The sequence below is a fragment of the Rhinolophus ferrumequinum genome, chromosome 8, assembly GCF_004115265.2.
Source record: "Rhinolophus ferrumequinum isolate MPI-CBG mRhiFer1 chromosome 8, mRhiFer1_v1.p, whole genome shotgun sequence".
In the NCBI taxonomy this organism is placed as follows: Eukaryota; Metazoa; Chordata; class Mammalia; order Chiroptera; family Rhinolophidae; genus Rhinolophus; species Rhinolophus ferrumequinum.
The window spans coordinates 53,251,011-53,265,532 of NC_046291.1; the positions used below are offsets into that span (position 1 = coordinate 53,251,011).

Here is a 14,522-nt window from a genome sequence, read left to right on the forward strand (position 1 = left end):
AGAAGTCATTCTAGCACTTTTCCTTAAGTGAGTGGTATTTTGTATCTCATTCTGCTCTGAGCTCCTTTTTGGTCTTAGTGTATTTCCCCTAAGTTTTGGTGAGTCGTCTTGGAGCTTTACTTAATGCAAGATACATTAGTTATGATAGTTTCAACTTTTAAAAACTCACTTAAAAGCAGGTCCCAAAATAAGGTGGGACTTCTGGGTTGGTTGATCCAGTCTATTTCTTTAATTTTTTTTTTTTTTTTTGTGGTCTGCCAATCTACAGAATTATCTGAATTTCTTACGGTTTTAGGCTGATTTTAATTGGATTTACTCATTTCAGCTTCCTCTCTTATACTAGGTTGGTGCAAAAGTACTGCGTTTCCTCAAAAATAGGACCTAGTTGGACAATCAGCTCTAATGCATCTTTTGGAGCAAAAATTGATATAAGACCCGGTATTATGTTATATTATACTTATACTATATTATAAGTATATATATATTATACTTATAGTAAAATAAGACCGGGTATTATATTATATCATATCATATCATATCACATCATATATCATATCATAACATATTATATAAGACCTGGTCTTATAGTAAAATAAAACCGGGTCTTATATTAATTTTTGCTCCAAAAGACACATTAGAGCTGATTGTCTGGCTAGGTCTTATTTTTGGGGAAACAGTGATTGCGGTTTAAAAGATTAAAAATAATTGCAAAAATCGCCATTATTTTTGCACCAACCTAATATTTGCTTTCAGAGAGGGACTAGCTTTCTGTGTTTTTTTCCCCCTCTTTCTTTGAAGTAAGCTTCTTCAAGTCCAGAGCAAACCTCTCCTGTCATCCTATTGGCCAAAATTGGGTCATGTGTCCATTCTAAAACCACTTATGTCCAACAAAGATATTATTGCCCTTACAAAAATCAGGCCCATCTCTGAAATTGAAAATTGGTTCAAGTGCCCTTTAGAAATACAGGTTTTGTGGAAAAGGGATGATACCTGAACAAAATTGGATTTCTTATCAGAAGGGGAACTAGTAATGGATGTGGGATAGGAATCAACTACCCCCAAAGTTACGGGAGGGGATGTTAACAGAACAAAATTTCGGTTCAGTTGGGGAAATAGCTTCTGGATAGGCAAAAATGTCTCTATGTTCATTTAAAAATAGCACCTCTTCAGAATCTGCAAGAAAGTTGTTATAGGCAAAAGGGAAATTCCTTTGGTATAAAACCTTTACAGTCTTCTCTAACCTCTGAATAAATCTGTACAGAATTGTTTAAAATTTCTAGGTAGCGTTTATAGTCCTGAGTACTTACTTAGTTTTTAAAAAAATCTCCCTACCTTGTTCCAAGAAGGAATTTAAGGTTGTTGAACTTTTAAATATATTGTTTGTTCATTTCAGTAATGCCTGGCACATAGTAACACTCAAGAAATATTTATTGAATAAAATGAATGGATGACTACGTCAGTACTGAACTGATAAATGTATATCTTTTTATTATCCAAAACTTTTGACTCGTTGTATCGTTAGTTTTTCTTTTGAAACTTGAAGAAATCGTGTATTCTGTAGAGTTCCAATGAAGGATGGATAACTCTCATCCAAGAAAGTATCCCTAAACACTGTATTTCTTAGTAGCAACTTCTTAATTCAGTATTTTAAAAACTGGTGAAGAGTCCGTTTTAAGGCAAAACTTTTTAAATTGAAGAACTGTGATCTGTAATGATTTGGATAACTTTATCAATATGGTCATATATGAACAATATTTAAAATCTAGTTTATTAAAAAAATAGCTTGTTAATTTGGAAATACTTTTAGAAAATAAAAACATTTTTTAAAAAATAACATTCATATTAAAGCATGTTAATGTCAGTTTGTTATTGTTTGTGTTAACCAAAGTTTTTTTATTACTATTTATAGGTATGAATTGGTTTATCAATTATGCTGCTTCCTCTTGTCTTTTCTTTTTTTATTCATTGATTTGCTCTAATGAAATAGGAGACATTAAGCAATATGAATAATGTATTTTTTAAAATGGGAGATCCTTTAATGTAATTTATTTGATTTTTTAATAATTGAGACTTTAAAAAAAATTGATGTTGAAAGTCTTGACTGATTTTAAATCTATAAAATTTGTTTTCTTTAATCTATAAAATTTTTTAATTTTATATTTCAGGAAAAAGTATTGGGGGACGTGGCCACAAAATTAGTGACTATTTTGAAGTAAGTTCATTGAGGAATGTCTCCAGTTCTTAATATAATTCTGCTATGGGATGAAATAATTTCTTTGGAGCACAAGCTCAACTTTTGATTATGTACTTGATTAGAGCAGAGCTTCAGTATTATGTGATGTCTTATTTTCCTAGAAACATTAAAATTTACTTTTATATTGGTATGGCACACCATACTTTTCAAAGTACTTCCTCACATATTTGCTTGTAACAACCTGGGAGATAAGCAAAGTAGGTATTTACAGAATTGGAAACTAAGGACCAGAAATGTAAAGTAGCCTACCTAAAGACAAATTCTAAATGGAAGAGCAAAGAGTAGAACTTGGAGTCTAACATCCTCTAGTTCAGAATTCTTTCTACTGTCAATACAGGCTTTACTGCACCACAGCAACATTTGAGCCCTTTGGATGGAGATTAAATAATGATAGAGATGTCAATCTAAGAGTCCCTCAAAAGAATAAACAATGGTAAATTTACCCAATCCTGAAATGTTTCCTTGCTTCTACACAGAAATACTTTTGGCTACCAATTCCACATTATAAAACATTAATATGATTATTAAACCAACAAACATGATCTACTCAGTTGAAAAATATATTTACTTGAGAGTGAGCATAGAATTTGCTGATTAGGGGAAGGGCTGCATTTAAAAAAGTTTTCTATCTTCCATTGTGTTTTGGGTTTATAGAATCTAAGGTAAAACTGATGTTGATCAAAAGGTACCTAGTGGTCTTTAATGGAGGTCAGTCCCTCACTGTTAATACTATGAATCTTTGCTAAAGATAGGATCAATTCAAATAAATAAATCTCAAATCTCTTGAAAATGCGTACTACGTGCCAGGCGTTATGCTGGGCACTATAGTGCAAAAAAAAAAATTAGACAAAGTTCCTAAGGTTGCACAAGTTGTTTAATGAACACACTGGGAAGTCCCCGTCCCTGCCGTTCATACCTAATACCCTGAGAGGAAGCCAGTAGCAGCATATTGTGTTCTCCTCCCGTTCTTGATACAGAAACATGAGAAATGAGAAAGGTAGCTATGGAACAGCTTAGGTGGCTTCCCTTCATAGGAAGCTAAGTCATGCACTGTAATGCATGTCACGCATATAAGAAAGGCTCAATTTTTATTAGATTTTGTGCTATTAAAGGGGAGGGACTTAGTCTGTAGAATTCTTTACATAGCGCTACGAACATTTAGATATTTAACAGATCTTGAGAATGATGATTCTGTTTTAAGATGGTGGATTAGGTTCACTAACATCTGCATGTAAACATGTTAAAGTTCTTTGGTTCAACAAACATAATGTTACATAATATTGTATCAATGCTATAACTACAACTCTTAAAGTTATTGTTGAGTCATAGACTTTAATTTATGCTAAAATGTGAAGGAAAAATAAGATGTTCATTTGCTTTTGGGAAATTTATTTGTCTTTGAGTCTGCCACATTAACAAATTATATATAGTCAGAAGGTTCGAGAAAGCAGGTTCTGTGCAAGACATAGTCTTGTCATGTTCTTGTGATCAGTATTCTGTCTTAAGTCTTTTTGGACTTAGCTGTGACTGGCCTTACTTTTGCTTTTTCTTGGCCCATTTAAATGACGACTGGATTTCATTTAAAATAAGATACATTTAAATTCTTTTTTTAAAAATTTTTCATTGGGGAATATTCGGGAACAGTGTGTTTCTCCAGGGCCCATCAGCTCCAAGTCGTTGTCCTTCAATCTATTTGTAGAGGATGCAGCTCAGCTCCAAGTCCAGTTGCCATTTTTCAGTCTTTAGTTGCAGGGGGCGCAGCTTACCTATCCCATGTGGGAATTGAACCAGCAACTTTGTTATTCAGAGCTTGTACTCTAACCAACTGAGCCATCCAGCCGACCCTCTGGCAGTTCAATGACAGCTCATTGTCTTCAATCTAGTTGTGGAGGGTGCAGCTCACTGGCCCATGTTAAGAATTTAGGGGCCCATGTGGGAATCAAACCGGCAAAACCCTGTTAAGAGCTCGCGCTCTAACCAACTGAGCCATCTGGCCGCCCCTAAATTCTTAATGCCATGTCTGAAAAAACATTTACTGAAACCTGTTTTAATAGTGATGTTTTCTTTTTTCCCTCAGTACCAAGGTGGAAATGGCTCAAGTCCAGTAAGAGGCATACCTCCTGTGATCCGTTCTCCTCAGAATTCACATTCACATTCCACTCCTTCCTCATCGGTAAGTTTCTTTACACATAGTCTTAATGTCTGGGAAGTTATATTTACTGAATAATTTTTATATTATGTTTTTATTAAGAAGATATATATACACACACAGATATATATATGTATGTATGTATATGTGTGTGTGTTTATTTTTAAAAAAAATTGTGTGAGGTAAGTTGAATTCTTTTTAATGATCTGTTGCTTTTAGAACTTTATTTCTGAACGTGAGATTCTTAAGTTAAAGTTTTCCTGAATTATATCCAGAAGTACTGTTTCTGTAGAAGAATAGTGTGAAGCGTATGGGACTAATATGAATATTCGTGTATCGTTCTGTATTCAGTTACTGATTTCTAATTTCTTACTTTATTATGAATTAACCACTAAAATGATAGCGTAATTCCAGTCTGGGAATCCTTAAGGAAAAGATAAGCAGCCATCAGCCTTGGATTATTTAGTTCAGTATAGGAGAAGGGTCTTGGACCTGAAAATTATCTTACAACTTTTAGGTTTGTCTCTAATGTTTTAAGACCTAGTTCTTTTATATGCATCGTTTTGCATATTGAATTTTATTTTTTTTTTTACTTTAGTTATGTGAAAGTTCAGTGGCTAACCAGAAAAACAGTATTGGCTTTCAGTAATTTAAAGATGAATTAAATATTTTTAAAAGTCAGAGTATCTCTTATTTATTCAAGTATCCTGTTTTTGCTTGCAGTGTACCTTTCTGGTCCTTGTCCGTAGACATATAGTTAGTTAGTTTTTTAATTCATTTTGTACCGTGGGGCGCATCATATTGCTATATACAAAGTAAAGCGTAATAGGCAACAATAACTAAGTTGTAGTGATAGCATGGATATAGTGATGTAATCTATTACTGTCATTGAATGTGTTTTAAAATTAATGTCTAGATAAACCATGCAACTCATCAGTAAATTGATATTATACTACAGATGAGCATGCATTATTATCTCCAGTAGTAAGAGTTCTATATTAAGGTCTTTTCAGTTTTACTTTTTGAACCATAATAATCTATTTTTAATTTGTTTTAAAATAATATGTTGCCTTGTTTTTATTTAACAGATTGAAAGCATTAAAATTTCTTTTATGGCATTAGAATGTAAGCTTCTTGAGGGCAAGGAATATATGGTTGTCTCTCACTGGGCCTTATTTAGAGAGATACTCAGTGAATGCTTATTGAATACATGGTAATTAACAGTTTTAAAGTCAGTTATGTTTTAATTCAGTTTATAATTCTAATAAAAACTTAAGAAACGTTAAATAGTTGTTGCTAAGCAGAAGCCTATTTTTTTTCTTGCTAATGTAAACATTGTAATTTTTTTTTTAAAGGTTCGACCTAATAGCCCTTCTCCTACTGCATTAGCTTTTGGGGACCACCCTATTGTACAACCAAAGCAGTTATCCTTTAAAATTTCTCAGGTAAACAGCAATTAAAATTTCTTTGTATGATTTCTGACCAACTTTGTACAAAAACTAAACAACTAAGATATCTTCTCTTTGTTTTAGATATAGTCATAAAGTAAAATTATACATCAAGAAAGCTAATTACTAAACAACAACAAAATTTGTAGGGGGTGAGAAATTGCAACATCCAATTTACTATCATCTAGTTCTTTACACACTGGTTAAATATATAGATGTTTTAAGCAAATTAAATAAGCAAAATAACGGTAACATGTCAGCTCTGTTTACTGATTCTTTTTTAGCTTAACATCTAAGTACATATAATCAATGTCTTCATGAAACTGTTGTATTTTTATAAGGGTCATTAAAGCAATTCATTTTGGGTGTCTATATTTTTGTATATTTACATATGGTATACACTTAGAAAAATTATTTGAAAATTGAATTAATCAGATACCTTTTTACATTTATTTAATTTTATTAATTTTGAGTACTGAATTTTTCATTTTAACTTTACATGTTGTTTTTTTGTGTGGTTTTTTTGATGGGTACATATGAGTTTTTATCGTACTATTTTCCTGTGGCTCAAAAATTGCATAAGAAAAGTTTTTAAAAATGTACAGATAATTAAGGGAACATACAGATAAATTTTAGCGCATATAGGGGCTTAGGGCTATTTTGTTTAATTACTCACTCTGTTTGGCGCAGAGGAGGTGGTCAAAGTTTGATAAAATAAAAATTAAAAACAAAAACTAAACAAAAAAATTACTCTGAAGCCCCTCTTACTGGTCCAGGCACTATTTCCACCCTTGCTTCTTGCCCAGTCATCCAGCTCTTTTATATATACATGGTCTTAGACTTTTCCCAACAAGTATTATTAGGTACGCCATGATTCAGGATCTCAGGGTGGGATGTACCCAGATCCCCCTTTACCTCCTTGGGAGAAGGATGGAGGACAGAGGAGAAGCGGGATGGAGCCAGATTAGATTTTCTCAGGAAACGTGCCTTCTGTCCAACTGTCATCCCAGACCAACACCCAGGATATGGGGCAGAGGGACTTGTACACAAGCCGGTACCATTCGCACACGGAAACATTACCCCCTTTAGCGGCCATTGCCTTCTCACAGCGATGGAAGTCCAGGTTCTGCCAGCAATTCCTGGTCTGGTTCTGGCTGGGGAAGCGGCTATCACAAGGGGCAGTCTGGTTGTTCTTGATTTTGGTCTTGATGTCTTCTGCCATATTGCTGACTCCTGAAGTAGCTCCCAGCTCAGTGTACATGTAACAGTTTTTGGATGACACTGTCTCAGACTGGGGAGTGGGAGAGGATATGTTTTTGCTTGGCTACCTCAGTTACCTGATTTATTGCCATGAGACTTTTTCTGTTAGGTCATGTTTAAACTATTCTACATGCATCAAAACTTCGTTCTTTGGATAATCTTTAGGCTGGGATTATAAGTACATTGCTTGCAGTCTGAATAGCTCATAAAAGTTTTTGCCATGTCCAAAAATCAGATAGAGTTGATAGCAAAAAGCAGTGGGTATATTGAATTTTAATGACAAACATATCAATATTCTAAAATTTTAAATAATTGATATGTAAATGTTTCTTTGTAAGTTTGTAGCACTTACACTTCTGATTAAAACTTAAAACTGTACTGAGACTTTTTGGGATAACCTTTACATATATATATATGCAAACTCAAATATTTTCTTTGCTTTTTAGAATCAGAGCAAAATCTAATTTTATGTTTCTATGCAATGAATATATACGTGTGTGTGTGTGTGTGTGTGTGTGTATGTGTATGATAATAAAATAGCTTTCTTTCATTTAGACTGATCTCACAATGCTGAAATTAGCAGCATTAGAAAGTAATAAAAACCAGGACCTGGAGAAGAAGGAAGGTCGTATAGATGACTTGCTCAGGGTAAGTAGTAAGTCATAGAGGGGAAAAAAGTTGACTAATTTGGCAATGGTAAAATTTTGTTGAAAAAGTACTTAGTTAGCATTGTAAAAAATTCCATACCTGAAAGAAAAGTAAGCCTTTTCTGGTTGTATAAGTACATGCTTGAAAATACCAACTTTAAAGTAATTATTTTACTAGCTCTTTAAAATGTGAACTGAGTAATAGTTGGAGAAATAGAGGGAAGTTAAATTTATTTTTATTTGATCAACTATTATATGACAGATCCATTTCACATGAGTTTTAAAGTTAATTGATTTTGTTATAAACCTAATTGACATTTGATTATTATACAAGGTGAAGTAACTGCTGCAATCCTGTGAGATTTTTAATGAAAACTTTATCAAAAGACACATCCAAAAATATATTTGTAATGTGAATAAAGTATAAAACAGTGGTTTTCACTCCTTTGCTGCTCATTAGAATCACTGGATGATGGAAAGGGTAGGAGGCACATTATTAAAAGTACTGATGCCAAACTCCACCTTGAGAAGTTCTGATTAAATTGATGTGATGTAGGGCTTGGGCATTGGTAGTTTTACTTGTAAAAGCTTTTCAAGATGATTCTAATTTAAGCCAGCATTGAGAACTATTGGTATAGAAACTCGGTAAAACCAACATCCATGATACTACCACAGTGACTCATACCTTTGAAGCATCCAGTGTGCCTTTCCTGATTCCATCACATGCTGTCTCTCCCATCCCTTTAATTGGCCACTATTCTAAGTTTTGTATTTATTACGTCTTCATGTTTCTTTTTTATTACATATATGTATACATTCTTAACATATTTGAGTTTGGTTTTGGACATTATATAAGCAAAATTATACTGGATGTGCCCTTTTGCCCTGCTCGTTTTCACTAGACATTATATGTGGGATTGTCATGTTTGTTCATTTTACTACTATATAGCAAGACATTATATGGATATACCATAAGTTATCTTTTCTGCTTTTGGTAGACATTTAGCTTCTACTCTTTGCTAATATGAACAGTTCTGCTATGAACATTCTCGTACATGTTTTCTAGGGCAAAGGGTTTCTCTATGGTATATGCTTAGGAGTACAGGGCATGCACATCCTCAGCTTTACTTTATAACGTCAAATTTTTCCCATAATAGTTGCATTGGTTTACATGCCCTGCAGTGGGCAGGAAATAATCTCATTGCTCATTACCTTTGCCAAGTCTTATAATCAGATTTAAATATTTTTTTGGCCCATTTGATAGATGTAACAAAAAGTGTCTTTAGTTATGCATTCCCTAGTTATTTTTTGAACATCTTTTAAAATATTTGTTAACTATTTGTGTTTCTTCTGTGAAATAACTGGTCGTGTTTTTTGCTCATTTTCTTATTGGGTTGCTGTCTTTTTTAAGTTGATGTCAGGTTTTTGCTCTGATAATCAATATATATTGATTTTTTTCCCAATGTGTGAATTGTCTTTTCATTTCTTCACGCTATCTTTTGATGCTTAGATGCATTTAAAATTTTGATATGATTAAATATCTTTTTATAGTTTGTTTTATTTGTACCAAATTATTATCAAAGGTATACCAAAAGAAGTCTTTTTATCTCTAAGATCATAAAGATGTTCTTCTGTATTTTTCTTTCAGAAGTTTTATAGTCTTGTTTTTCAGTATTAGTTGTTATCTGTAATCTTCGTTTTGGGGTATGGTGTGAAGTAGGGTTTCATTTTAATTTTTTTCTATAAAGATAACCAGTTGTCCAGCCCATTTAATTTAAAGTCCACTCTTTACTGCCAATTCTATCATATCATCTAGTTTCTATATACAAGTGTGGATCTATTTCTGTGTTCTCTGCTGCGCTCTGTGTTCTATTTGTATATTCGAATCTTCTGGTTTCACAGCATTTTTTTTTTTTTTTATAATTTAGTAGTTGTCTTTGGCTGTTCGTAACAGAGAACATAAACAACAATACTTTAAATGAAATGCAATGTTATTTTTTGAGAGAAGAACGGAAGTGGGAAGCCAGGTGTGATGGCTCCCCAGTGTCATTTGGAATCTTGGCTCCTTTCGTTTTCTTACTCTGTCATCCTTAGTGTATGGTTTCCATCTTGAAGGTCATATCAAGGTACAAAATTTTTATTAGAGTAAAAGTTATATATATATTCCTAAGCAGAAAACAGGAAGAGGAAGGGAATAACAAAAAAAGCACAACAATTCTGTATGCAGTCTTCTCGGGAATCCCATTGAACAACTTCTGCTTATATCTCACTGACGATCCTTCGCTACAAAGGAAGCTAAGAAATGTATCTTTAAGCTAGGCACTTACCAATCCAAAATGAAATACTGGTTTTTCGTTTTTAAGGAAGGAGGAGAAAATAGATTTGGGTGGTCATAATTACTGTAGCTTTGTATTAAATCTTGATATGTGGTTGAATAAATATCCATTTCTTTTTGGCTGTATTTGGCCCTTTGCAGTAAAAGAGAAATGTTAGAATCAGTTTTTCAAGTTACACACACACACACACACACACTATTCGAGTTTTGTTTGAATTGCACCTAATGATGAGGATCTGTCGGTGCTAAATTCCATTTGTATTCCTCTGAAAGTGTCTTTGTTTCACCCTTTTTCTTGAAGAACAACTTTATTAGGTGTATAAATTTTAGGTTGGCTGTTATTTTCTCCTAGCATTTTTGAATATGCCACTGTCTTTTGGCTTTGACCATGATTGGCCTAGACCTGTGGTTCTCAAAGTAGGATCCCCAGACCAGAAGCATCAGCATTACTGGGGAAATTACAAGAAATACATTTTAGGACTGTACCTCAGATCTACTGACTCAGACCCTGCTGGTGGACGTCCAGCTAACTGTTCCAACAAGCCCTCCAGGTTATTCTCGTTATACTCGAGTAATCAGACTCCTCTCCTGAGCTTAGAGAGAGGCCCCTTCCCTGAGCATATGGCAGCCTACAAAGTCAGCAAAGTTGTATATTGTGCCGAAAAGATGGTGGGAATGATTAGCTGTTGGATAGACATCTACAGTGTCATCCTCAAGTTGAATAGAGAATATTAGTTACAAAAGATGGGAAAGATTCACATTCATTTTTAAATGTTAGATACTTTATATACCATATTTCAGTTATTTTTAAGTGAGGGAGATGGCATTGGCCCTATTTTAGAAATAAGAAAGCTGAACTAAGGTTCAGATAACTTAGAGAGTGGATTTGAATCCATGGAGTATAGATACAAATTCTGTGTACTTTCCACTACACATTTAAGCAGCATTTACCGTATTTCCCCGAAAATAAAACTTAGCCGGACAATCAGCTCTAATGCGTCTTTTGGAGCAAAAATTAACATAAGACTTGGTCTTATTTTACTATAATATAAGACCCGGTCTTATATAATATATAATATAATAATATAATATATAAGACCGGGTCTTACATTAATTTTTGCTCCAAAAGATGCATTAGAGCTGATTGTCCGGCTAGGTCTTATTTACAGGGAAACACGGTAACAGTATTATTCCATGGTAAGTAGATGTTTAAAAAAAATTTTTTTAGTATCATACTCAAATACTAAATCTTATTAATCCTTTTTCTTTATGTAATTTATTCAAAATGTTAAAAAATATTTCTAAGTGTTTCATATACACAAATTCTCGACTTTTGCATTTTCTACTTACTGTTATAGGCTAACTGTGATCTCAGACGGCAAATAGATGAACAACAAAAATTACTTGAAAAATACAAAGAACGATTAAATAAGTGCATTTCAATGAGCAAGAAACTGCTTATTGAAAAGGTAAGTTAGAAGTTTGATAAATTTTACTTTCCCTTTTACTAGCCCCCTTTACCTTGTGTGCTTTTAAAATGTAAATAACTATAATCGAGTGATGATTTTTCCTCCTTTTTTCAGAGTACGCAAGAAAAACTGTCAAGCCGAGAGAAGAGTATGCAAGACAGATTACGCCTTGGGCACTTCACAACAGTTAGACATGGTGCTTCATTTACTGAACAATGGACAGATGGTTTTGCATTTCAGAATCTTGTGAAGTTAGTCATTATTACCTTTTAAAAAGTGTAGTATTCCTTTGGGTTTTCATTACAACGATTATAGATTTAAAATTATGTTCTACATCTATTCCTTATTACTCTTTGAAATCACAGAATTTAGTACATTTGAAAGGAACATAAAACAAAGATAATTTTAGCTTTAGCAGACTTCTTGACTAGTGGAGATTCATCTATACATTATGTTGTATTATTCTAAATATGACTTTCCAAAATATAAACTGACCTAGCTTTATGGATGATTTAGGAGGAAAATTGTTGAAAATTTAATTTTCATTGGATGAGATAGATAGATATAGATATAGACATAGATATATATGGTGGGATTTTTCTACTTAGTTTATCTTATTACCTAGCTCTTACTGAAGTATTAATATTCAGCACTTGCCTGCTCTTTTTCCTATGGAAAAAAACAGGAATTTTTTTCTCTTCTGCCAGAGATACAATAACTTATAAATCACTTGAATGGAACATGTGGCTTTAGCATTTCTGAGGTAAACTTTTAAACAAAGAAATCGTTGTTACTGAAATTTCCTTGAGGCCTGGTGGTGGTAGGTAAGGATAGGTTGACTGTTTGTGTTAAGGAGCCAGGATCGGTGCTGCTCCTTTTTTTGCTGGAAAAAAAATTTTTTTAAACCTGAAAAGCAGAAGTGTCAGCATCTACATTAACTTTTCTAGAGTTAATCCAGTTAAATGGAAAATAGAGACAAAGCATTGTTTCCCACAGTAGCACATAAACTGCTGTTTCAAACACTGCTGCCCAGGACTTGTCACAGAATGGCCTTCTCTGTATCTCTGTTGATTTATTCAGCTTTTGTTCCACACAGTTGTGCTGGGTGTTAGGTATACCATCGTGGAAGATAGTGTCCTGTGATGCTAGGGAGTCTGGGTTTTACTTCTGTGGATAATGGGAAGCTATTAAAGGCTTGTATGTAATGTGTATAGTTACAATTTTTAGAAAGATAACGCTGATGGTAATGGTGGAATAATATTGGAAAGAGGATAAATTGTTGACAGTTCAGATGGAGAGGTGTCCAAAAGAAAGGCAATTAGGTTTGAGCTAAAATATTGACAGTAAAAGTGGAGAGTAGGATACATTTGCGATAGAAACCATAATTTTTGAGTGTTTTATGAGGAAGAACCTCTGCTACTAAACCCAGACCTACAGTTGTCCTGGTAAACAATAGGAGAAGGCTATATTACATAATATAACCTTAGATATAAACTAAACATAAATCTAAACTCCGCCTGTAGTTAAAATTTCTCCTTGGAACTGTCAAAAAAGAGCAAAATTGGGACTTCTAGGTTGTTTGAACATGTGGCGATTCAGGGAGAGTGGAACACTTAGAGAGCACAGAAGCTCTGAGATCTTTCCCCAGACCTTACCTACCCTGTGCATCTCGTCCATCTGGCTGCTCCTGAGTTATATCGTTTTATAATAAACTGGTAATCTAGTTTTAAAAAAAAATTCTTGCATTTTTTATCACTAAGAATTTATTGAGGGTCTGCTGTATCTTGTTACATATATGTATTTTATGTCAAGCTGTATATCAGTGATAAAACCAAAGTAGTTGGAGGATGAGAAGAGAAATAAATAAAAATTAGTAATATTAAGTCAATAGGCTCTAAATTCTATGGTCATTCCTGAATAACCAAGTATTAGCTGTATATTCATTCTAGTATTTCTTTACTTTCCATTAGGATTTTAATCATAGGGGTTATTGCTGTTTATTTTTATTTATATTAACATCTTGGTTGTACTCTAAACTAGCTTTAAAAATTAACTTTTTAATAAATCGGAAGTATTTATTTCCACTTCCAAATGTAAACTGGATTAAAGTCTTGTTCTTGCTTTGCTATTCTTGAGATTTTTCTTGACCTTTTTACTCTTCTACCTAGGTGGTTCTTGATTATTTTACTCCTACCGTATTGTACTCCTACCTGGCTAGAACCATAGGAAAAGGAATTATATTTGTAAAGCCAATTCTGCATCAGCAGAGTAAAAGTTCTGTAGTTCTGGTTTGAATGGAAGTGGGGGAGCAAGGAATTGAAACATTTGATTTGTTCTAAATACTAGTACAACCATGTAGAGTTTAAAACATTTTTTCTTAGCATGCGAGGTGAATATATGGTTACTGTTAGAATAAGTTTAAGGTGTATGATGGGATGGTTTTAAAAAGTTTGACTGTTACCTACTTAATGTTCTGATCTAATTGCTGATAACTCCAGACTATATAATAGACATCATATCTATTAGTTTCTAGAACTAATAAGCTTTAGGTTCTTGAATGGGTAGCAGTAACATTTTTATTTTATTAATTGCCCATTTTTTCAAAGCAATTTCAAATGCTAATTTTCTTGTTTCCTTTCTTTAAATTGTCAAAATTTCTTTATTCCTAAATTTTTAATATTTAGATCAATTTTTGTTTCATTTCAAAACATCACTTGCCATTCCCCAAATTTCTTTTTAACAGATGAATTTAGAAAATAATACTTTATTGAATTCATATTTGTCTTTTGTAAGTTTTTCTGCAAGCACTTAAGTAATGAGTGATATGCATATATAAAATCTGCCCCATACTTAATTTCTGCTAGTTCTTTTTTTTAATAGCACATTTACTTCAACAAATATTTATTGAATACAATAGGATATTAAAATGGATGTACTCTCTGTTCTCATGGAGTGATGTA

The 14,522-nt window shown here is 33.1% G+C and overlaps 2 protein-coding genes across 2 annotated transcripts in view; one reads left to right on the top strand and one right to left on the bottom strand.

The window, feature by feature from the left end:
• TLK1 (tousled like kinase 1) overlaps window positions 1–14,522 on the top strand; it is a 124,895-nt gene that overhangs the window by 69,158 nt on the left and 41,215 nt on the right. Inside the window, exons 5-10 of the mRNA XM_033112316.1 lie at window positions 2,166–2,212; window positions 4,332–4,427; window positions 5,759–5,848; window positions 7,667–7,759; window positions 11,452–11,562; window positions 11,677–11,813. Coding sequence (XP_032968207.1) covers window positions 2,166–2,212; window positions 4,332–4,427; window positions 5,759–5,848; window positions 7,667–7,759; window positions 11,452–11,562; window positions 11,677–11,813 — 574 coding nt within the window. The remainder of the gene's footprint in view (window positions 1–2,165; window positions 2,213–4,331; window positions 4,428–5,758; window positions 5,849–7,666; window positions 7,760–11,451; window positions 11,563–11,676; window positions 11,814–14,522) is intronic.
• Window positions 6,816–7,073, bottom strand: LOC117025940 (cytochrome c oxidase subunit 6B1-like). The gene has a single exon (XM_033112317.1). The coding sequence runs from the start codon at window positions 7,071–7,073 to the stop codon at window positions 6,816–6,818; it is 258 nt and encodes an 85-aa protein (XP_032968208.1).